The following is a 25942-nucleotide window of genomic DNA, read 5'->3' as shown; positions in this document are numbered from 1 at the left end:
ACAAGCATGGAAGTTTGGAATTGTTCGCGAACCAAATTGCAGGTCCCGTGATTACCTGTCACAACCGGTGCGGCACTTTGTGGTGAAAAGATCATCACCGTGTTGCCGATGGTGGTGGTAAAATCGAGAAATCCATACACCGTCTGGGTCGTATAGTAGTCCGGATTGACGTCCTGGCTCGGCAGTACAGCAAACACTGGATCCCCACCGGCATCCTTCGGCGACGGTTCTGCTCCATAAACGCCACCACCTCCGGGTGAATAAACGGCACCGTGTGCTAGAGTGGGAATGAAAGGACGAAAGGAAAAGCGAGCGGTAAGCATAGTTGTTCAAATTATCAATCGTTGTAGTCGGGACGGTAAGGCTAGACGAGCTGGGCAAAGATAAAATGGGAAACTTAAATAATGCCACTAATTTTCACGAGCGTGCCACGGGTTCGTCCTCCTACGATTGTTGGGGGTGGGGGAACGAGGATGGCATATCGATAGCGTAGCGCGTGGCATGTACGATCGTTTATTATAAAATGGCGTCCAACCGACAACCGGCAGCGCGCTCGAGTTTGGGCGTAATAATTTGCTCAAATATTGACGCTGGGAGTTTTCGGCATTTCTCATCAGCTCAACGGGCTGGGTCGGCTGTAGGAAATGTCAGGAGGCGGATTGTTTACAGTTTTGCTACCCAGAAGTTTTGCCGCTTTACTAACAATAAACAAACAGTCAGCCATCGATTCATCAGCGCGGTACCGAAAGGTTGCGACATCGTCCCGTGCGCTCGGGCGAGTTTCCGTGGGTTGTTTTATTAAAATTCGGTAGCTGATGTATGCTGATCCGTAGGAACAAGAAGGTGTGAGCAACGAGGAGAATGATATAAATTTTTCGAATTTCGCTAAGACTTTTTTATGAGAGCGTTGGGGAAATGTCTTTTGGTGTAGCATCTGAAACCAAAACGAATTTCTAGTGAATTACGGATAGATTGAAGCGGTACTGACTGCATCGCAGCGTGAAGTACTAGTTAAACAGGATCATTTTCTTGGTGATGTAATCGACAAATGGACGCACTCAATCGGAAAGGTCATACATGTAGATTCTTCATGACTCAAGGAATGAAAATGTTAGAGTGTGTCTGTTGCGAACGCGACAAAATGAAATAGAACTATAATAAATGGGCATGCAAGATATACAGAAACAATCCTAAATCAACTAAATATCTTTCGTTTAGAACAAATTCTCTCAGGCAGTGAAGATCACTCAGCGAATAGGGTAAACGAAGCACAGGCAAAAGATAGGAAAATAAACAAACGCACTTGAGGTACAGATTAAGCCTATCAAATATGCACAGGACCACACGTGACCGCATTACCTAAGGTCAAAAAAGGGATCGCCCACTTGATCTTACGGTCTGGAAACACAAACAGCTAAGCGAACGTCGCTTCAATGTTCGGGATTGCGATGCGTTTCATTAGTAGGGTTTCTTCTACCGATCCGGGAAAGTTTCATCTTTGACTTCCCTACGGACGTTGGTCCCGCACTTCTTTGGTATTTTCCCACCCCGTCGGAAGAATTAGGCGAAACTAGCTTGCTTCGTTCCACGGTTCAATACTTCTCCTGGTCATCCAGGAAAAAAGGCTAACCCGCTTGACCGCTAAAACTGGTCCTTCCCGTTGTCCAACACTGCGTAGGATGATGCGCGAGTCCGCCGTTAAAAACTTCTCGGGGTTATCCAGGAAAAAAGGTCAACCGTCCGACGCTAGCGATTCTAACAAAGTAAAAGAAATCTGCGCGGAGGTTTCCGAATCGAGCACTCCTTCGCGTGGTCGGTTCAACAACGGTTCGTTATCGAACTAACAATGTCATTGTTACAGCATTAAGCTTTTAAGATACTAACTGTTGACTGCATTTTGCAATCATCATATAAATCATAAACACAATAAATTTTGATCTATTACAAAACAGAATAGAAGACAGTTTATTAAACTCTTAGCGTCTGTCTTAATGGCAAGTGATTTCTACCAAAAATGCATCGATCGCGTGGAATCGATCGTCAAGGATTTTTTGGATCAGTTCAGATTTACCTAGCTTAGGTAGTGATACTCTTGATGCTCGTCATTCGAGGCGAATGACCCAATTAAAATAGACTTTGTTAAGTGATGCACGAAATTGGAAGAATGAACACATTAGGTGGTTACCATGGATAGACTATCTAACTACGTGATGTCATTACGCCTAGTAAGCCAGAAAGGGCAGGCATGATCTAAGAGGTCGTTAGCCCAAGAAGAAGAAGAACCATGGGCAGAGACACTATTGAGCACTCTAAATGAGAACGATCGCAGCTTAACGATAGATGATATACAGCACTAAAAGACTAGGGTCAGGGGTTAGATTAGTGAATGTATATTCCAAATTAAACCATTTGTAGAACGTTATTGCCGTAGAGTTATACTGATGTTCATTAATCAATAGTAAATGATGCACTTGGCTGAGGTCAATTAGTTTTCAGTCTGGTCCAGATGATGGAACATGAATAGAATTCTATTTCAATATTTTTTATAGCGTTTTCATTTTGGAATTGAGTAGCAATGTGGCTTAATTATTTCTTATGAATCAATTTTCATTCAAACTCTATTGAGGCTCACTAGCTCTTGTCCCGCCGCTGTCCTTTTTGAAAGGAAACATTTTTAATATTCGAGGCTTTTGCTTGAAAAAAAAAACGATGAAGCTCTTTCCAATTGAAAAGCGATATGCACTTTGGTGGAAAAATCAATCACATTACAATGCAACCATTGCCTTTCATTATTGCTTGACGGGGAAAATTTGAAATTCACTACCTTGAATCATCGCGCTGAGGTGAATCAGAAATAACCCCCTCAACAAAAAATGAAAGAAAATCAAAAAGATTTCCACTAGAGACGTCGCCATGATTATTCAACGCCCTAGCAGTTTGTGTTGTAGGATTAAAATGAGCTTTTTCTTTTCGTGCCTTCGTCACCACTTCAACCCCGGTGTAATATTTCCATCAATCCGACTGTTGAATGGAAATGAATAAATTTTCCAGGTGCTCTCGTCTGGAAGATGGATTTCAGCCCTCCTTAGCTCATGGGGCAAGCAACGGCAAACATCGGCAAGCGGGGAAAGATTCAAATTTATTCCATCCCTCGACGCTTCCGAAATCGATCAACGCAGTCTAGACGAGTCTAAGTCGCTCTTTTTGGTCCCTCGGTACGGTGGATGAAGGCGCGTGCTTAAGGACTGTTTTGCGACGCGGTGCAATTGTGCTTCGGATGGTCAGCAAGCAATGAGCTGAGCTTGCCCCAGCCACACAAAACCAAATCGAATCCAATAAATCGTTCGGCGCTGTGTTTTATGCAAAGGTTGCCCAAGCACGGGGAACCCTTAAATGCCTCCACTAACTGCTGCACTAGCCTGGGCTATGTATACTAGAGGTAAAGAGAGTTAAAATTGAAACGACAGCAAATTATCCGAAAAACGTAATGAAGCTTACAGGCCTGAACGACCCGAATGGGGCCGCAGTGTGTTTATGCTCTCCCCCTTTTTTTTGCTTTATGCTTGCTTGGAGAAAGTAATCACTCTTCAAAATAGCCTCCTTCCCTTGGTTTGGTGGTTGGAGAAGCTCGATGCAGTAACTTCCCTGGGCCAGTACGGGCTAGAGATGGGTATAGAAAAGAGTAGAATTGGTTGCGTTAGATTCCAAAAATAATCGGAACCAGTTCAAAAAAGTAGGTGCAAACGAATCATCCGGAACTGTTCGAACCGTATTATCCATCCGGAATCGTTCGAAGCCGTCTCCTGTTGGTTGGACGGTTTGCGGTTCCAGTGATTCCGATGGTTCCAGGCGGCTCCGGACAGATTCCGAAAGGTTTCTCAAGGAACCAACGATTCCATTCCCTCGGAATCGGAACCGGAGTATAATCGGCCGGATCCAGAGTGGAATCGTGGGTGCATTCCGTAGAACCCATCACTCGTACGGACTCCGTCGGTCATTAAAGTTGAGGTAGAAAAAGTTGAAAATTTATATTCCCTCCGTAACATGGCGTTTGTTGCAGTGCGGTCCTGAAATGGACCCGTTTTCAGGCACGATTAATCAGCAACAGCAGCAGCATGTTTTATGGGAAGGAAGGGGACCGTACCGGAAGGGGTACGAGTCTGCCACGAAGGACAATCACTCACACCAACTACTCGAAAGGATATTTGCAAATTACCACTTTGCGTGACGAGCCAATTTTAAATAGAATTATTCGTACGAGCATGAGGCATGATGATGTTTGCACTCTGCGCAGCGAATGCACCAGCGGACGCGGGCCCATATGATGCACCTGTTTTTTTGCTGGCTGGGTTGTTGTTACTGAAAAGGGAGTAGGACTTTGGTAGACGCTTCCTTGGACCGGATGCGAACGGTGGAAGGAGGCTTGGCGAGAGGGACAGTGCAGCGGACAACTTCTTCGCCTTGGGCATACCCAGATAGGGACGCCTTATGGAGGCAAATATTGAATTCAGCTGTTGGGGAAAAGTTTTTACCATGCGTTTCATTTCCCGCTTGCATGTAAGTGTGTGTGTGTGTTGGTATTGCTGATGTTTGCAACTAAGTTGAATAGCAGTTAGGAAAAACTAGAAGCTCTAGGGAAGTGAGGCGCCGATAATGGTGCCGTGAAGGTTTGATGATTGGAGGTGGAAAACTAGCCAACGAAAGCAGTAAAGTTGAGGTAGTTAGATCGAGAGTTTTCCAACAGTTTTGCCGTGTGTGTGTGTGCTCCGTCTTCTTCCGCTTGTGAGTATGCTGTCTGGCTTCCAGTACCGCTGTAAGGGGCTGGAAGTTTTTCTCCAAACGATTTACTCTGCGTAAAACGGAGCAGTCGTGGAACATGTGAAGGCAACTGATTGAAGCATGCGTTCAGATTTCATCATGATTCCATCTCACACCGGTGCTGGTTGCTGGTAAAGTTTAAAATGGTGGAAAACCGAATTCGTAACGCACACACACACACACACACACACACACACACACACACACACACACACACACACACACACACACATTCACGCACGTGTTGTCCCGTAGCCATGTGATATCACCATTGAAGAGAACTTCAAGAAAAAGTCCAAAACTGATGCATTTGAATGCAAAAAAGGGTACAAGTTCTAACGCAAAACTCTTCAACCTTTTGGGGACAAAGTTGTTCGGTTCGCGATTTTCACCCATCCCCCCCGCAAGGCATGGAAGACCTCCAACCCCGAGGGTGCTGCAACCGAAACAGAACGAAAAAGCAATCGTCCGGACGAAATGTAACTAGAAGGTTTTGCGATCTGCCGTACAAGGACTTTCCGTTTGCCAAGGATTGTGCCTGTGCCTGTGTTATGTCGTTACTGTCCTTGCGTCGCCATTGGAATAGCAACCAAAAAAAAAAAAAATGGAGTACATGTGCAGAAAGTTTCTCTCCCAGAAAGGTACAACATGGACCATTGGGCCCGCGTAACACGTGAACGTGAATGTATGTCCTTTGACTAGCAGTGGCTCACTGGAAGAAGTCTCCGAGCAGAGAGCGACGAAAACCACGAGGAACGAGCAACGTGGAAAGCTGGGATTGTTAACGAGCTTTTACCAACTTTTACCTACCATTTACATGCCAGCACACATATTAAATTCTTTCACTATTCTAAACATGAAGAATCTGCTGGAAAAGCACGATCGAGGGAAGCCTTTCTATCGGTTAGCACAGGACACACGCCAGGCGCTTCTCAATAGCACAGGCTGCCCAATGGTAAGGAGTTGCCCATTTTCTCACGTTTGCCACTTTTCCAGACGACATTTTGGGGAGTTTTTCTTTTGGTGGATGCTGCTCCCGCCTAAACGCTAACCCAGGTTCTTCACCACCAAACTTCCGAGCAAAAGCAATGCAGGTGGAAGTCGCCTACTGGCTGACTTTAACAATATATCAACCGCACCATTCCTTCCTTCCCGCCTGCCTTCCTCACCGAAACCAATCGGACCGTTAGCAAAGTGGTCTAGATCAAACGATAAGTAACCGGCCACGATTTGCATACCTAACGATTAGCTCGTCGAAACCGTTCCTTGCCTTGCGATTCGCTTTTGATCTTGCGCAAGGGGTGGAAGGGGTCGCAAACGAAGGTCCGTATTTTACCTACGCCATTCAATGGTGTAACTGATGCAGCACGTGAAGAATGGCATTAATTCGACCCAATGGCAACAGTGGGCTAGCGTCTTCGCTTGATTGAACGATTTGTGTGTGGAGTGGGACGAAATTGAAAAAAGCCTGATGTTAGTTACACCATCAGGCGTTAATGATGTGATGAGGCAGAAAGGGTGTAATGTACGTAATACTTTATTTGTATAACAAGATTTTTGTGATTAGTATTCTTTTCGATAAGTTTGTCAATGTAATTGATTTGAGAAGATCGGCAAGAATCTTTGAACGAGGTTATCGTTTTTTACATCATGTCTCTTATGCATCCAAAGTCCTTAGTTTTTTTCGAGCAACTATGGTCAAAACAGCCAAGTTACTACGTTTGAGAATTCTTCAGCTCTTTCCTCGTATGTAGAAGTTGAAGATGAAGAGTTAACTTCACCTTTCACTGATGCAGGTTCTATCAAAGTCTAGAGAGAACGAGAGACGTTAATGTCTAATACAGCCAACTGTATCATAGCACTGTAAAACTTTATTGAAAACTGGAGAAGATAACCGAGGTCTTGATGACTTTCATGTGTTTTAAACCGTAGTTCGCCTTTGAATCTTGGTTGAGGCATTGCGTTGGCCGAGACGATAAAGGTGTCAAACGACAAGACCAGGATTGAAATCCCGTCCAGATCATCTCTGAGTCCGACACTGACTATCAAGTTAAGGATAGCTAGAAAAGACAGGCCAAGACCTGTTGAGGATGCAGAGCCAAAGAAAAAGAAACCTTGGTCCCAGAGGCCAAAGTATTCTTAAATGATATTCAGGAAGCTCTTAGAACAAATGGGAGGACATAGGTCTTGCATTCTGGAAGGCTATCTGGGTGAGATTTGAACCGCCGGTCCTGCATAGTGATGACCGTAGCCGCAATTGCCTCGGCCATCAGATCACCCATACAGTATACACCGTAGACCGTCACCACTATCTTTAGTAGTGATTTTTCACTCAGTAAACACTTTGGAGTTTACTCTCCAGACCAGTGTTCTACTGTGTCTCTTCTTCCTCTTTCTAGGCTTAACGACCTCTTAGGTCATGCCTGCCATTTCTGGCTCACTAGACTTCTTGATACCGCACAGTTGAGTAGTCAGTCCTTTCCATGGGGGAACGGCCCAGTAGAGATTTGAACCTCGGTCCTGCCGTATGATGAATTCTTTTTTGTTTCCTTTGTGTTGATGACTAACACTACAGATGAGATTTTATCGATGTTCTCATGAGCATTCCTTTTTGGTATAGCCATTTTGTTGATTTTGTATGATTCTTGAAAGTCATTCCTCCAGGAATGATAATTAAGGTGTCCATAGTGTGTCCAAAGAATAAATTTATCAAATACTGCTCTACGTCGATCCAGTAATTTATTTTGCGTTTACATTTGCCATCAACAAACCAATTTAATTACCCTCGAATAAGCCATACGCATCTTTAATCTTCTCTAATCACGTTTTACAAAATGTTACAAACGATCATCAAACGATTCCTTTAAAGACGAGAAAAGCCGTCAGGCTTACATCGGTGGTATGAGTGAGCTGAGAGACACGGATATCAAAACATTTACCAAAATAAACGCAATGAAGCGTCAACATTGGAAAGGAGACATACAAGACACGTAAACACACTAACACAGACGGGAATATAAATGGGAGGTTCAGTACGATGTGTGGACCAAGACATGCGATGGGCTCACAAAAACCTCACCAGTATCAGTGCTTTGGCGTGATACATTTTTCGTCCATTCGCTCGCAGATTTCGTGTTTCGTTCTTCGTAACCTTTCCGCACAAGATCAAAGGCATAGAGGAGTCCGGGGCCAGGCACAATCACTGTCGTTGTATTTTCCAGGCGCTACCAGGTAGCACGATGCCGCGGATCGCCATCGGCCTTTCCCCGACTCGCAGCCAAACTTCTAAAGCCACGCATGTAAACATCTCAATTAGGCGAATGTTTCACCGAGAGTGGTTTTTTATTAGCGCCGGGGAAATGTTTATCCGTGCTTTCCGCCCCATTCGCAGCACTCCCTTCGCTTGGTGACAGTTTTATTTCTGGATGATGTTTTTTCTTCGCTACCTTCCTGGGTAGATATTTTACGCTAAGCTCCACCAAATGTGTGCATGCCTGTTTATCTTCGCGAGGCGGAACTGGATGAAAGTGATGCTTCAAAAATGATTTCTACCTTCTTCCACACATTTCCACGAACTCCCATCCTATGCTGGGGTGAGATCGCGAGAGGTGCTGAAAATGCAGCATTCCGCAGGCTTTCCACATTTTCCACACCATTTTGCAATGCTTCATTTGATGCCAGAACGTACGACGCTCCCCACGTGGCGCATGTGTAGCATTTGCGTATTTTTTTCCGTCAGCGAAGATTAAGAAATTCTTAGGATTCATCCAAGCAGATGCAAAACAAACGGATAAACACAGAGGGCGAAGACGGGCAAATTGTGTCGTTTTCGGAGGCCACCGAGCACGGTTTTGCGCTCCACCCCTACTAAATTCCAGTTTCATTCATGTTTGATTGCATCCCACACCAAGCCACGCAAGCACCGAGCGTATTACACGCTGTTAGTGTGGGCCTTGATTTTTCCCACGAGTCATTGCGCTTTTCCATTCTGCCGCTGGTCGGTTGTTTTTCTTGCCTTTGCTAGAAAATATGAAAAGGATTTTTCCTGGAACGGAGCGTTATTGTCTTTCGGCGCGAGGAATATTCCCTCCCGCAACCAGCCGGAAGGATGTTCGTTGGTTTGGTACCTTTTTATTTTATTTTTGCATTTCGTCATGTGTTCGAATGTCGCCCGGTTCCCGCGAGGCAACTGGAGAGCGCTCTCACTTTTATGCCTTGACATAAATTTAATGGACGATTGTCCCCAAGGCAGCCGTCTCTAAATGGTTGTCGGTAGGTTTTTCTTTTTCTTTTTGTTGCTGGTGGCTGGTTTGACAACCGTAAGCACGACAGCAAAACACGAAAATCATTGAGATGGGCGAGATGAAAAATGTAAATTGGATGAAGCTGGCGGCAGGTGCGAGCCGAATTCCCTCTCGAGCTAATTTTACCTCATTGTACCACCAACTTTCGTCTGCACGTTTGTCATTTTGCTCTTCAAAAGCGGTGTTTGAGCTTCAATTTTCACCGTTTTTCTTCCTCACTTGGAGTGTAAATTGGCAAAGAAAATTGAATGTTTTTTTCCCCCGCGCTTTGTTGAGCCAAATCTTGTATCATTTTATTTGTTATGTTGCCTCAAATTTAGCATTCCTGGAAGGCACAGCCTAACAAGATGAAATCGGTTCACCCTATTGTCGGTGTCCCTTTTTCGAGCATTCAATCCTTTTTCACCACTCGAGGTGGGAAAAGTTTTTCGCTGCAGATTCGAAATAAAATGGTGATGTGCTGTCGGCAGCATGGAACTTTGAATGAAGAATTTTTCACCGCACAGTCTACGCACAGCTGTGATTTTTTCCTTCTGCGACAGTAAACAATATTACCGAGGCTTCTTTTGTGTGCTCGTGCGACATTTTTTAACAGAGGAGTATTGTGAACAGGAAGTATGTCATTAAAATCGTATTCAATGGCGTTAAGATGTGGGATGTAAATGGGAGAGGTTGAGGAAAACCCGCACGAAGAACATGTATCAGCACCAAGTGTTGTCAATCGACAAGAACAGCTTGCAATGTGTGCCACAGCAAAGATTAAAAATCTACCAGTTTCGTCAGCTTTCAAGTAACATTGCATCATAAGTAGCTTAAAAGGTTGTTAGCTTGAATTCAATGTATTGTTGCTAATTTGTTGATAACCTAGACATGTTTTGTGAAAGTTTTTAAAATTAGCTTCTCTTCTTTAGCTTATTTATTAGCTCTAGAGTACTACAACCTCCGAAAGGCTTGTTGCCTTCTCTTGGATGTTAAATTCATAATGTGGAAGTGAGTTTTTTGGATGGATGAACGATCAAGGTTAAATATGATACCGATCCTGTCAGGTAAAATCAGTCTCTGATAAATTATTTTCAGGTCTTCCACTTGGATAAAGTATGTCTCATTAGCTCAACGTGAAGTGACGTGCATTCGCCGATATCGCGAACTTCTTCAGAAAACTGAGAGCATTGGTCCAATTGCGAAAAGACCTTATACCAACTATCGTAGACCTGGTACATCGTCTAAATCAAATCACTAATCGGCAGACTTCTTAAGAATGGAAATAGAACTACATAGGAACATCTACATAAGCCGGATCTTTCGCGTAGGCTTAATGGCCTACACTTGATTATCAGGGGATCAAAGCATCAATTCTTCGTTTAATTTACTACATCACTTACAAGAGAAGTCTACAGTTGCTAACCAATCACGATGGAGGCCTTAGACGGAATGGAAATAGGAGATCGTTTCAGCTAGAGTTTGATGAAAGATTTATCAATAGGGGCTTTGGGACTTTGAGAGGAACAGCTAGGAATTTAGAAGCGTGAGCAGAAAAGAGGAGGTGCTGAGCATCTTAAGGGAACACCAAGCTCCTTATATAAGTCCACTTACACTAGTATCGATCATTTTTGTATTTAGCCTAACGGGGTTTCTTAGAGGAAAAGGTCCTCCTGACGGGCCGCCAACATCGTCTATCCGTCACTGGAAGTATGGGTTACAGTTTGCAAACTATCGACAACCTCAATCAACATTCTTATATTTGCTGGACTATCTGTGTTTGAAGATAATCATAAAATAACAGATAAACATGCAGTCTCAGCTACATAGACCCTGCCAGACTTCAAGATTGCTGTAAAGTTGCGAAGTATATCTTGGAGAAGAGAAGGTAGAAAATTCAGACAGCTATTCTCCAAGTAACAGAATAAGCAAGAACTTATTCTTCTTGGAAAAATAAACCAAACATCAAATATAAACGATATAAGCCGAACAACATTTCCAAGGAGTCTGCAATACCCATTTTATAAAACCGATAGGGCATGAAACATTAGCTACATCAATTAAATGTAAAACATGTATTTCAAACAATTGAGCACTCTCCAGATAATCATTCTAGCCAAATATTACAATAAATCTATTTTGAATTTTATTTTTTCTGGTGATTTACTTGAATGCTGTCCAAGCATAACAGTTTATCACGAAATGCAATCAACATTTAATAGGCCTTCCAATAATAATTAGGGGTAAAATCATGGATACTAATTGAATGAAGAGCAACATTTATAATGAACTAACACGAAACGGCAACTAACTGCGGCGAACTTTCTCGGTAAGAAACAACATTAATTCCCTTTGGCAAAGTTTTGGGTAATTTCTTGCGCCGAATATTGTATACGGCCACATGTGAGCATATCAATTACATATCTTGTCTAAATATAGCACAAGCTCTCTGAAGTGCGTACGTTTCAGCAGCAACACTCAGTGCCGCACCGAACATATGGAACACCCTGATGCTCGTTCCCAATCGTTCCTCGCTTGCTGCAAAATTGAGCTTTAATTGTGGCGTCGAAATGAAGAACTAATGGGAAAACTTAAAACACACCGGAATGGAATGCCAACGCACCAACACCACCATCAATGGTGAGAGTTCACTCGTTCGACGTTCGAGTGTCGATTCAAGCGGACCAACTGGCCGTACGGAGCAGTTCTGACACGGTCAAAGCCGTGTCCCAGTGTCGTTCCTCCCCACCGAACGGAGTTTGGGATGCTTCCATGGTAGTGAAATGAAGAAAAATGGACTTCACACTGCCATTGGCATTGGTGGCGGTAAGGTTACCAGCCTTGTGCCATCGTTTCCACCGGTGGCAGACGGAATGAAGTACAGTGTGCAAGATAGTTGGTACACCGGTGCGGGATGGTTCCGGATAAGAAACATGATCGAAAGTGAACCAACCCAACTCTCGCCCAAAACAACATCCCACTGTTCTGGTGCCTTACAAATAGCAAATGGTTTGAAATTTAACTTTAATTAGAATTTTCTCCAACTTAATTTGCATTTAATTGGACTGTATCCATCTCGTGCCTCGTTCCATAAAGCTCTGGTTGCCTGTTTGCTTTCGACCAGACAGGAGGGCAGGTTGTATTTTTCGCATTCCGTGTTCCGAAAGTTTCGTTCCGTTGGCTCATTGGGTCCATTTTTCGCACAACTTCCGCCTATTAGTGGCAATAAGCTTTCGAGTCCCGAAGGTGTTACGTGTGTGGTTCGAGCACCTGGCATGGACCAACCCAACTGATAACCTTCCTGCGGGAGGGGGACCAGTCGAAATTGGTCGTTCGAGGTGTGGTGCTAGGAAATGAGGAAACTTTGACTAACTGCAAATTAACCGTAACTATTTCCTTTTTTTTTTTTTTTTGTTTGCTCAACATTCTGTGCCATCGTTTTGGTCGAGGAGCTAAGGATAGGCGAGATGAAAGGTGTTTAAGTTGGTGGTTTGGTTTTGTTTAAACGTAAAACCGAGTCACTACCAGTGTATTACATCCTTGCTTTCGCCTTTGGATTCTGTTTTGTCAGTTCAAAAAATGCATTTAGAATGTTCACTCTCAGGAAATAAGAGGAAAAAGAACTCCAAAAGGTAGACATGAGTCCAAAAACCACACCAACACAAAACAAATATGATTTTTCTCCTAAATCGTTAAATCACAAAATAGTTTTGATGCACTCATGACGGTTTTCCCTTTTTACTAATCAAGATAATGGCCCGTCCCGTCTGGGTGGAAACCTTTCCCCGCCAACTGCACAACCATAATGAACGCCCTCGAGCAGAAGGCCGCCCGTGTAACGAAACGAAGAAGCTTCAGTCGACAGAGGGCCCAAACGCCCAGCGGGATTCATACCAGTCCGGTTCCGTTCCAGTTCCGGGTTCCGGGTCCGGTTCCGGTGGGAGGAAAGTAAACGCATCACACTCGAACCGACCGACCGACCGACTGGCTGGTAGAAAGTGTTCGGGGAAATCGATACCGACCTCTGCCCCTAATTGTAGGCAACCCGCCTTGCACGGTAATGATCGGTAGTGTATATGGGCGGCTCGCACACATCGTCGCTTTGCCGACATTCAGGCGAAATTACTTCGCCCCATGGGCTTGCACGACCCGTGTCGCGTTGTTCCTGTCCGGTGCTGTCTGGTTTTGCTGGCCCAAAACACAGTGTATCAGGCAAGATAAGAATGTCCGAATGTGCTGTGTTCGACGGCAGAATAAAAAAAAAAACTCAACTTTCCAACTAACCTACCCAGTGCAGTCGAAAAACAGACATGAGAGAAGCAACCAGAAAAAAAGCCCCAAACGAACGATGGTAAACAAAACTTTTCCTTGCCCGGGCACAAAGCATTCCCCGGGCTGAGACGTTTCGCTTCCGACCGACAGACAAAGCCGGCAAAAGTCGATAATTGGCGGTACTTTCGTCTAAGAGCCCATACGTACTGTGAAACCTCGGTAGAGCTGGTTCTTCGTTGCACCTGAAGCTCCCTTTGGAAGGAGCACTTCTGATGCTTGAGTATAATCAACAACCAAACCCGAACACCGATCCTTCCAACCGATACTGAGCATACGGTAGCATACGGTAGGCGTGCCCGTTTGGCCAAATGGGAATTTATGTAAATTTGTATCAATGGAACATACACAGGTATTTTATTACCGGACGTCGGTTTTCGTGGGTGCGAATGGTAACATCCCTTTTTTGCCCGAGTGAGCCCCGCAAGGTAGGCAATCCGCATTACACCACAGGCACACAGGGGGTGCAAAACGTATGCAAAAAAACGAGAAACAGACAACACAGCTCCAACCCTTGTTTCCGGTGTGTTGTATGCGTGTGTGTCAGCATTTCCCCCCGCTGGTGCCGGAAGTGTACAGCCAACAGCAAGAAGTAAATACAAAAAAAAAAATTGTGTAGAACTTCTCTTGCAGCCTTTTGTCACTGGCGAGGAGATACTGAGGTATCTCTCGTACGATCGAACGTCGGGTGGGCGTAGGATTGGATTGTAACCCGAAGCTCTCTAATGCTGTTATCGGAAATTGGCTACAAAGTAGATACACCTGCTACCGGATACCGGTCCGGACCATTACTATCCTATTATCGGAGCTGCCTCACGTCCCCATCCCAGGCCGTTCTGGTAGGCAAACAACGTCACACAAAGTGGATTGGTTCTAAGAGGGTCGTAAAAATATCTACGACCTTCGGGAACTAGCTCTCCCCCATCTGTGAGGCAGCTAACCGGAGAAGGGAGAGGTTTTTGAGCAAGTGCGAGTTCAATATTAAAATCTAATGGAAGGATATCGCTCGGTCACGTCAAGGATACTTCAAAAATTGGTTCACTATGAAGCATTTCATATAGTAGTTGTAAAAATTCGTTTAGCTCGGTAAGAAATGCATTAATCTTCTGGAACTTCCCTTAAGACTACTCAACCACTGTTCTGTTATCTCCGACACAGCACGTCCGTGACATTATTTTATGCGCTTCTGTTCGCCCTCGTTTCTTCCGCTGCAACCCACCAAGAACGTCTTTCTCGAGTGATTATTTACTCAACGCTCTGGCCCATACATAACTCCCGGCCCGGTTCTCGACGCATACGAGCGACTGCAGTATGTCGTTCATTTTCGACGCTGGTTGCGTTTATTGTGGTGGTAAATTGCCCCCCCCCCAAACCGTCGCAAGTTCCCGTCGCCCCCCTTCCAAGACGCCTCTCGGTGACCAGTTTTTGTCTGTTTTCCCTCAGATAGTGTGCTGCACTGTTCGAATCGAATGCCACTTATAGCGCTGTTAACCTCTGGAGGTCATAAAGTTACCCTCTGCAGGGGGGGGCCGACTTCCCTCATCGATGCTTCCCTTCACCCACCCTTACCCATTGTCTCGAAGATGTCTTGGTTGTGTAGTTGGGCTTTCTTGAGAGAGAGAGAGTGAGAGAGTGGGAGCGTCCTAGGAGGAAGACTTTCCTTACCGAAGGGACAAAGAAATATACGACCAAAGCGAACCGCAAAGTGAAGCGAAGAAAATTATTTTGTAGGTTAGATGGCACTTTTCATTAAAGTTTTCCTCCCTGCCACGCTTTTCCTGCATGAGGTTTTCTTGTTTCCTTGCTCTCGGCTCCCTCCCTTCCCGTCAGGCGGCTTCCGGTGGTGTAATGACATTTGCATAAACATAACCATTTCTTGGGCGGCTCAAGCAGCCAGCGACCCACTGCTCGGCCTGACCTAAAACAACTTTTACAGCACGCTCGGGCCGCCAGGAAAAATGGGAAAGAAAATGCAAACTATGGGACATGTTATGTGTGTGTGTGAAAAGCACAATACAAAACACACACCATCACAAAACCACTCACCCGGACAGGAAAGTGAACGATCACGACCATCTTGATGCAGTTTGCCGCGTGGCGTGACAGCCATTGGCTTACTTTATGCCCCTTTGCGAAATAATTTGCGTGCCTGTAATTGTTCAACCATTTAGAGGAAGATTTTTTTTTCTTCCTGGCCTTCGTCCCTTCTACGGGACACAAAGTTGACTTTCGCGCCAGCAAGCCAAACAATGTGTGCCGCTGCAACACACATCGCAATGTCGTTTGGGCGAGAAAATTTCCTCCAACCAAACGGTGAAGTTTGGAGTTCACGGAATATGTCACGCAAGCTCGGAAAACCTCACGACTCCAAAACGGCGCGGGACGACCGTTCGCTAAAAGGGTGGTTTGAAATTCGGTGGCAGTTACAAATGACTGCCGCAGCCGGTACCGCTTCGTGCTTCGAGTTTGGCAATAATTAATCACTGATTAGGGCGTTAATTTGCGGTATTTAATGGCGTGACGAAAACAAAAGTGATTCTGCGTGAGCTGCTGCGTTGGAGAGGGAAGCTTAATTTAAGGTGCTTTTCACAGGTCACTTCACACACTCATGGAAGGTATCGATTGAATTTGGGTGAAACAAGTCAGGTGACCTTTTCGACGATACCAGTTCATGTGACCTGGTTTTGAAGGTAAAATAAAGAGCCAATAAATGCCGGTGCAAAATGTTGTTCACTTACCTTTTGCTAAGCAAACGCACAGTAGCAGCAATTTAGGTAAGATTCCCATTGTGGATGTTCTTTGATGTAGCCGGAAGCCTTTTTTGTTTTCCGCTTGTACAGTTTAGTAAAGGTAAGAATCCTTAAAGATGTGTGATTCGTGCACTGGAAGTTAAGAATCTGGTATTTGCATTATTTGTGCAATCAAGCTAAAGATGGTTGTAGAGAGGTTCTGCAAAGAAAAAATAATCAAAAATTTTCGGTTAGGAAACAGTATTGAAGTTTAAATAAATTAAATGCAGGAAACAATTTGTATCTGGGTCAATGCGTTTAGACAAAAGTTCTTCGATTTGTAGTAGTTCTCCGAAAAGTAGTTTACATTTGTTAGTCTTCATCGAGAGAGGACATGTTATCGCGAGTATCGTTGTCTTCATTTTCTAATGCCATATCCTGAGTTTGCTCGGCTCTGTCGGAGCTTAGAGCTATTTTTGGTGATTTTTTGACCAACTGTTCATATTTTACGAAGCATTCGTACACATCATTGCATCAATAGAAAATCGAGATAGATTCACTCTCACTCTAGATTCAGCGATTATCTCGAGATCTTACTGCGATGATCCAACTTCGGCTATAGATTGTTACTACTGAGTGATTTGTCTGTGAGAGATTGTTTGAAAGATGATCAAACAACGAGATCAGCGCTAACAACATTTGTGTTCATTATTTGACTTGGTGTTTTGTGTCAAGACCCATATGTGAAGATCATTTATGTTCCACTTAGAAAGGACAATCACGAGCCTTTGGTGGGCTGGCATGAGAATGGCATTTTACGACTCAGCTCGTTGAGTATTTTGAGGATGTTCATAAGGACAGAAGACCCGTGGTAGGCCTTCGCTGAGATTTAGCGATGACCTTCTACAGGTGACGGTTCTAGACCGTAAGAGAGCTCTGAGTTTTTCTTCAGTAGACCAAGACCGCGGAACAGTATCAGCTTGATAAGTAATTAAGTAAGGTATTTTCAAATAGAGAAAAGTTTGCTTAAATAAATATGTCCAGAGTTAAACTCAATCTAAATAGGTTTATCAAAACTGTTTCTGTTTATAAAGACTTTGTTTTAAGGGCAATATCAAACCCCTGAGAAATTTTCCAACCATTTCTTTAATGTAAATATATCTAATGATAGTTTACATTCAGATTGTTCATGCTAATGTTAAGATCGACGAATTAAGCAAAGGACTGAACAAAAATTTCGATGTTTAAACAATTAAGGTAAACAATTTAATTTCAGCAGAACGGCCAGGACATCCTTTATGAATAAAAAATAACAGTTATTATTTAAATAAGTTCTGATGATCGAAATTAATTTACATTCACCACCAAAAAGCAAAAGATAATCTGCACCGCAGAAAGTTCACAAAAAATATATGGCTATCAGTTCGATACTCATTAACTTGACTTCTTGACTCATTGACTTGTTACAAGGAATTGTCAGAGGTTTTTTAGATTTAATAATCTTACAAGAAATTAAAGTAAACTGTCGTGGGATGTGTGGAAGGACAATGGAGGAGCCTCTATTAGACTCGCCAGGCTCCGGTGGGCTGGTCACGTCATGAGAAAGAGACACCAGACGACCCAGTCCGTAAAGTCCTTTAAGGCCGTCCACACGGACAGACTTGGTAGGCCCAAATTGAGATGGAGTGATGGCGTTGATGCGTCCGCCAGAACGGCCGGGATAACGGATTAGCAGACGATGGTGCTAAACCGTGAGTGGTATCGAGGATTGTTGCAGCTGGCCAAGACCGCAAAGCGGTTGTAGGGCCTGATAAGTAAGTAAGTCGTGGAAAACACGGATTCTTGATAATTGTTTTATTTTGAGAAATTTTGTGGTTAATCAACCAAAAGCTAGAGCTTATTTTTAAATAAGTGCTTAAGGGTTTGTTGTAAATAAATGATAAAAATTGTTTGATATTTATATTGCATACATACAGAACTCCTGTCCTGTCAAATATCTTATGATAAAACCAAATCCAAGTCAAAAAGTAGTTTTTACTAACCAAGTATAATTTTCGAAAGCTTGATTCTCATTCGCAAACTTGCATACGTCAGCATCAGTTGCTCATAAACTTTCCACCCGTTTATTAACCAAACAGATAAACGCTCACGAACTGATATGCTGCTTCTACAAAACTTTTCCCCTCCCAGAAGTCATTCCCACACAATTCACCACCAAATTTATTGAAGTAATTTTCCCATCCATAATCGAACTCACGCGCAGCCACTCCGTTCGATGCGGCAACAAATCGCATCTGCCATTCGTCGGCAAATGAAAGGCAAAAACCGATTTGGAGACGATAAAACGAAACAGCAAACTACAGCTGTGGCCCGTGTGTGTGTGTGTGTGTGGGTTTATGTGCAATATATTTAAACCACCAAAACACCTGCGAAGCAAGAGGCAACCAAACAGGAGCGTTTAGCACCGGCAGCAAATCGACCTGGGTGCGGGTAAATAGTTTTAATTACTTTAGTTTTATGATTTCGTACCCTTGCTACGAGCAACAGCGTACCGAGACGCGCTTAGAACGTGTGCTGCAGGTGAGAAAATATGCACAACGACCGTACTCCGAAAGAGTGGCGAAAAAAGAACAAAAGCAAACAAAAATTGAGGATGGGATGAAAATTTAATAGTGGCCTTACAAAAGCGTCCGTAATCATAATTCATGAGACGGAGCAGCGTGAGCTTGGGCTGGTGGCGAAAAATAACGCTCAAGGATGGTTCGAACATTGGGCTCGACTAACTATGTAACAGCAACAGCAAAAAACCGATTCAGTGGGTCAGTTGTGTACTCGATTCTACTCGAAATTGGTCTCACTTTCCCCTGGCACATGGCAAAGCCAGAGCCAGAAAAAAAAACAGGAAAATCCATTCCAGCGCTCGATCGCACTAAAGCTAGTGCCAGTAGGTGTGCAACTTTTCAGCGCCCCACACACTTCGACCAGTAATTGGATAATAAACTGTCTGGAAACCGGTACCGGTGGTGTTTGTGTGCAGCGCATAAGTTATGATTTTATGGTACCGAGGATGGTCCAGCCCGGAACTTCTGTACGATTTAATCCTTTTTTCCCTGGTAAATCCCTGTCTCCGGGTGTGTGTGTGTGGGCGAACGCAAAGGATACGAGAGAGTTAGTTGAGCTCAATTAGTTCTCGAATGATGATGTGTGGTCCAATTCGAATTCCGTTCCGACCGGCGGCTTTATGTGCCATATGAATGCCGTGCCGAATGGCCACAACATATTCTGCGTTACAATGCGGGTTTGGCTTCTGCCCATGTACAAAGTGCGCGATCAATTGCATAAACGACAGCATTGGCGTGAAATGTATCAATTCATCATTCACGCACCGTGCCATCTAAGGAAAAAAGCTAAGGCCATTCCCCAAAGGAATGATTTGCCACCCATCGATCGACATCAGCAACCATCTCGGGGTGTGCGTGGAAAAGAAAAGATCGCACGTAGATAGCGAAACCGAACAACGCCCCTACATGACAGCTCCATATCAAGTTATGAACGAAGTAAGAGATCATGTTACCATGACAGGCCGAAGTCACCCAGATTGCCCTTCCCACCATCTGGGCAAGGTGCAGAAAAGGTGGAGCCAAAGAGTGTGAACTAAAAGGGGCAAAACAATCTACCCTACGACTTCCTTTTGGTTGATCGTGTCCTATTTCTTCTTTCGGCTGCGTGCCATTCACAAATTCTTCGCTTCAATGGTTCGACACGGTAAGCCCATGTTTAGCCTTAATTGCTTTAAGTGGAGGCTGTCTCCTCTGGTGTTGCAGTTGGCTTGTGAGGGATGCATTGGAATGATAAAATGGATTATTAATATTCGCGGCCGTTTGGGTCCGTTCGTCACCCTAAGCTCTAATTGCTACAACAGTGACAATTAAGCCATTGTGGCGCTCCCTGTGCTCTCGTTGCTAGGCGTGGCAGCGTAATTTTACGCTCTTTGAACAGATCGGCTATGTTTTTTTTCGTTGGTTGTTAAGTTAAAGTTGTTAATTTAATTAACGAAAAATGCAGTTTTTCACCGGTGACATTTAATGATACAGTAGCATTGATTAAAATAATTGCAATCGATCGTTTTTTTTTTTTTGGTACGATCTTTGTCGATCATTTAAGAGGTAAGACAAGTTAAATGGAGGAAAAAGTAGAGTAAAAAGAGTAATTACTTAACAGCATAACCATTTCATTAAAAATAACAAAAAATCACTTAAAATCCCCGAGATATTTAGTGCTCAACTAATTATCCTTATTTACGTAACCGTTATATTTGAGACGTTAAAAAAGTAATGATAAATAAGTGACACTTCAGGTTTAACTGAAGTATTGAACACCCTGCAGGTGTACGAATGCCATAGATAGCAGGTACGGCTGTAGAATTTGATTTTTTATACTCTCATCGGAGATCGCAGCATTAAATTATATATCCTATTTGCTGGTCATCATTTCTCTGAACATGGTCCGACGAAGCGATTGTCAGATGTAACTAGGTATCGATCAGATCTCTCCAATTCTTTAGCCTCTCACATAACATTACAACATCAGACGGAAATCTACCAGGCATTAAGGATTAAATAGAGAATCAGAGCCACAAATACAAAGAACCTGCTTTGGAAATTACCAGGAAAGCAAGGTATCAGTTGACAACCATGATCTAGAAGTATTAGAGTAGTTCGAACGATTTCTGGATCCTCGCTGTTCAAGGGAGTTGAGCGTACTGCGGGCTTAACAACAACAAAAACTCTGCGATCCAGGAGACCCGCATACAAAATTCACGATAAATCGCACACCGATATGTCCGGTTATTCACTAAGGTCACTATTCCTTTACTATACTGTAAGACGACGCCTATGCACAAGCAAGATTTGTCAAGATGAACGTTAAGGACTATTGTTGGCCATAGTTGTGTGCAGAGCAGGATGCAACAGAATGCCGCCATAGACAGTGGCGGATTAACCTAGGAGCGAAAGGAGCGGCCGCTCGGGGTCTTGTTGGTCAGAGGGGCTCCGTCGGCGAGGGAAATCCTGTTGCTACCCTCTAATGTCACAATTTTAAGGGACCTCAACTGCTTTTCTCTTCGGGGCCTCCAAATATCTTGACCCACCACTAACCATGATGAAGAACTGCAGCTCTGAACCGAGTTCCCAGGAAAAATATTGAAGAGCTCGTCATGTCTCTTAGTGTCTCTTACTATAGGAAACCAAGAAAAAGAATTCCTTAAGCAGAAGTGACATCTGAAGAGCATATTGAGTAAATATTTTACACAATCATCTCAAATGAGAAAACTTGCGATTACTAGGAGATGTGTGACAACTGAACTACTTCAGAAATTATGCTGAATTGCGGTTATATTTTTAATATAATTTAATGCAAATTATTTTTAATTTTGCTCAGTTTTAAAAAAATCAGATTGGCAGTTCTTGAACATATAAATATATCGTTACTGATAAGTGCTTTATACATCTACTTATATTAGCGAGAAAGAAGTTATCCTCCCATATTTGTTCGGACTCTTGTCCGTATTTCTATATTAAGAAACTGATTTACTCTAGTTAGAGTTCGATTATCCTGAGTCACATGTTTTAAGGTTCAGTCTCAAGGATTCTGTTCATGAATTGATGTTGCAGCTGTAAAAATAATTTAACAGTTCTTCATCAACCAGTTTTGACTTAATACATTTGTAGCGTAATGATCAGTACTGTATAAGGCCTCTGATAAAGAAAGGAAGTCATTCTGGTCCTACATTTTTCAAAATTGTTCATAGTCAAAGAGAGTTCCTTTTCAAAATAAGTTAAAAAGAGAATAAACCTTATTGCTTAATATTTTTCTCAACATCCCTGCCTATGACTTTTCTTCCCATTACTCTTACGCTTTAATAGGTCACAAAAATACAAATTACCCTGGCGCAAAGGTCACTTGAGAAACCTCCGCAGGATATGTTTACATTGCTTATGTTTTCATTACGGATCCCTGCTCCCGCCAGAGTGTAAACCAGCACCAGGGAGGAACTTTCGCTTCTTAATCCACCCAGCAGCCCAATCTCATCTATTTTCCTTCGCCATTAAACTTTTTCTTTTCTTGTGCTCTTGAAAAATAACGCACACAGACAAATTCATTCGAGGAAAAAGTTTCTCCTTGAGCGCATTAGCAAGTGCACCGTGGGATTTTAAGAGCCAGAAACACAAACAAATCAGAATGCTCGATGGTGTTTCGGTAATCCGCGGCCGGATTTGAAACTTTGCCAGCTTCTAATTGCAGGCTCACTTCAGTACTGGCACACGAAGAAAATGAGTTGGAAAAGCCTGGGTGCCTGGCAAAGAAGTTCTTGCCGCTTCTTTGCGCGTCCGTTCGTATTAGGGTTTGGGATACAATTAAATTGAAATAAAAATTCATTTACTTCTACCTCAATCCAAGCAGGACAATGTGGGACATTTTTTGCTATGCCAAAAATCGTATAAGATGGGGCTCTTCGATCCTTTAAATTTCTGTAGCAGACTTGTTTACTTCATGATAAACGAGCATGACGGCGGTTCGAGTTCATTTTTGAGTGCAGTTTTTGTTCATCCCAAGCAAACTAGCATGCTTTACTGATTCTCAGGAAAAACAACGATTACCTGCCACAAGGAGGCTTACTGCACAACTATCGAATCCGCTTAACCCAATGCATTATGCGTGTTTACCACCGGCGGTATCGGTTTCATGCGGAGTTGGCATCCCGCCAACCCTATTTTCCACGGCGGCACTCATAAAACTTTCCACCCCACTTTTGGCATGCCCGTACGCTTTCCGCAGCAAATGAGAAGCTTCGGAATTGCCTAGAAGGCCACATTCTCCAGGCGGAAATTAAATGTCAGCAGCCCTGTCGGTTTCGAAGCTATCCGAAACTTTTGCCTAGAAAAGCGTGCCGGGCAAGGGTCCTTTCGCGGAAAATGGCTCGCACATAGGCACAAATGTGCCCGCCTAAAAGGTCCGAACGCTACGTTCGTTCGGCCTGTTTAACTGCAAAAACGCACACCACGAGATATTTGCTACACCTTTTTGCGCCTTTGTACACTTTCTTTACTGCTACTTTATTGGTGCTCTCAACCCGATCCGAACCCAAACGTCCCATTCCGCGTGCCGCAATTGGGGAGGGAAAAAGTTGTTTTTTTTTTCTTTTGCTATCGCTGGCCCACTCTCAGCTCGGGCCAAAGAAAAGTCACCTCGGGGAATTTCATGCCACGTGCGTTTCTCTACCTTTTTGCACCGTTTGCTGTTGGTATTGATATAATTAAAAAGAAATTAAAAAGTTTTCCCTTCAAGATTACTTTTAATTTGATTCTGGTCGATGCAGTTCAGGCGGGGATTCTTGCTTACGCCTTACGCTGGTTTCAAGTTGGTGAGCACCGGTGTGGGAATTTTCCTGGCCTGGTTTTGTTCTGCCGGATTTAAATGCTAGGTTTGGAGTAGTGTTGGGTTTGTTCGGGACTTGGAAGATTCGGGATGATCCAATCCCTAAAAAGATTCGGATCGGATTGGATTCTTTATGACAGATTCCAATTCAATTTGGATCTTCGGAAGTTTTCTCGGAGCGATAGACATCCGAATCAAATCCGTATCCATATCCATAAGCCGTCCGGATCCAATCCGAATCTGAATCGAGTTCGATCCAAATCTGATCCATTTCTAATTAGGATTCGATTGGGATTCAATTAGGTTTCGATCGAGATCCGATTAGGATTCAATAATGATTCGATTAGGATGCTTTTGGGATTCGATTGAGCTTTGAAAGAGATTTGATTGGAATTGAATAAGGATCCGATTATGAAACGATAAAGATTCTAAATTGAGATAAAGGTTCTAAATTCGATTGAGATTCGATTCGGATTCGATAAGGATTTGATCGTGATTCGATTAAGATGCTATTCGACTAGGATTTGAATGAGGTTAAATAGGGATCGCATTAGGATCCAATTGAGATTCAATTAAGATTCGGTTAGGATTCGAGTAGGAATTGATTAAGACTCGACTGAGATGCCATTAAGAACCGGTTGGGATTCAATTGGATTTTGAATGGGATTCAATTCAAATATTCAAATCCTCACTGGGATTCATTTTTTCCCACCACTATTTTGAAGTGAGTGATAATCTTCCCTTACTTTGCTTCGTTTTACTTGAAAAAACGGTGGATCTATTTTATGTTGAACTTCAAACAAAAACCTCTCTCATTGCACAGTAAGGCCAATAATGAAATCCGAACGTCAATGCATCATCGGGCCTACATACAGAGCAACTTTTGATGTGCAAAGTTGTGCTTGAAAAATTACTCCGTTCACCGTTCGCTTGTTGAATCATTCGCCAAATCGCACTGGAATCGCCATACTCGCGAAACGAAACCAATCCCGACGGAGATCCAGACCAAATCACTTGCCATTAGATTTATTCCAAGAAACGGGAACGTGGCCACAAGTAAGCTATGGTCGCAAACGCAAAAGTTCACAAAAGAGGTTAATTAGGTTTTATGGGAAATTGTAATTGTCTTTTACCGGCTAGCAATGGGATTTGGTAGCAATGGGGATTGCCTACGGTTGATTTGCTGCCGGTGGAGAGTGGATGGGACAGGACAGGTTCACCGGGAAAGGGGGATTTCCCCTAGAGGGAAATAAAAAATGTCTACCCTGGTGAAATCTACCGCGAGCAAGAGACGCGACTGGTATCGTATCGTTCTTCCCAGAGCTTCTGGGTGCAGAAGTGCATGAGTTGGTGAAATTAATTACAGCGCAAATTAAGGGCAATGATTGTCAGATTAGCGGTGAATTAAGCATCCATCCTAAACAAAGGCAGAGTGTGAAAGAGTTGCGTGTTTAATTGCGTTTTATCTTGTTCTAGTTGCTGTTTTGGCTGTATTAATTGCTTTATTTTGAGAAACTATAATAATTTCAAACATTTTGTTTGTCTATTTAAAACAATTAAGACAGCATTTGTTTTTATACAGGTATTTAAATTATCTTATCGATATTTTACACACTGAGCTCACCTTTTTTAAAACCAAACATGACTAAATTACTCGGATTCGAAATTTCCCGAAAAGCTCATTGGATTAAATAGAAGCGCCTGAAAGGTATGCAAAACGCATCACCATGCGAATGCAATTTTTGAAATGTCTTCTACAAATTTAACATTTTATCGCCATGCATTCAAAATTCCTCCCAGCTTGGGAGCTATCACACCACGTATGCGGCTCATGACTGATTTGCCCTGCTGTTATGCAGTTTTCTCCAAATAAACGCACCCAGCCGTACACGACCCAGCCGTATGCAGGGAACGGACCTCAAAACTCGTCTGACGCCAGAACACATATTCCAGCAAACCCAAACATGCAAAAAATGAATAAACATCCAGGAAAAATGTACCTTACCGTGTACTACCAACCTCACACATATCCCCCTCCACTCCGGAATCTCCGTAATGGGAAATGCTTTTAATGAAATTAAAAAATCTCATTTGATAATGTGCTTCTTCCGCTCACTGGCTGAGTGCCGCAGCGCAATCAATGGACCCACGGATTCAGGAAGTTTGAAGTAATGGTTGGGTAAACTATGAGTTACAGCGCGTTATGTTTGACTCGCGAACCATGGGGCGGGATGAGATTTTAATCATAAGTATAAGCTATATGATGCATCAAACTACTGGTGAAATGCATTGCATGTTCGAGTATGATGAAGTGCATCGGGAGAAGGATTGCGTTGACTCTACTGG

General features: G+C 43.3%; 1 protein-coding gene across 8 annotated transcripts in view; it reads right to left on the bottom strand.

Moving 5' to 3' along the window:
• The window catches only part of LOC118506108 (proteoglycan 4), a 146494-nt gene that overhangs the window by 15277 nt on the left and 105275 nt on the right, over positions 1-25942 (bottom strand). For all 8 annotated transcript variants that reach the window (XM_036042795.1, XM_036042794.1, XM_036042798.1 and 5 more), the window contains 2 exons: positions 16169-16379; positions 56-277 (listed from right to left, as the gene is read on the bottom strand). In XM_036042795.1, the coding sequence (XP_035898688.1) occupies positions 56-277; positions 16169-16217 (271 nt within the window). In that variant the 5' untranslated portion in view covers positions 16218-16379. The remainder of the gene's footprint in view (positions 1-55; positions 278-16168; positions 16380-25942) is intronic.

This window comes from Anopheles stephensi, chromosome 2, assembly GCF_013141755.1.
Source record: "Anopheles stephensi strain Indian chromosome 2, UCI_ANSTEP_V1.0, whole genome shotgun sequence".
NCBI classification, from domain to species: domain Eukaryota; kingdom Metazoa; phylum Arthropoda; class Insecta; order Diptera; family Culicidae; genus Anopheles; species Anopheles stephensi.
The sequence above is the reverse complement of the archived record's forward strand: the minus strand, read 5'-3'. Positions and strand labels throughout refer to the sequence as shown.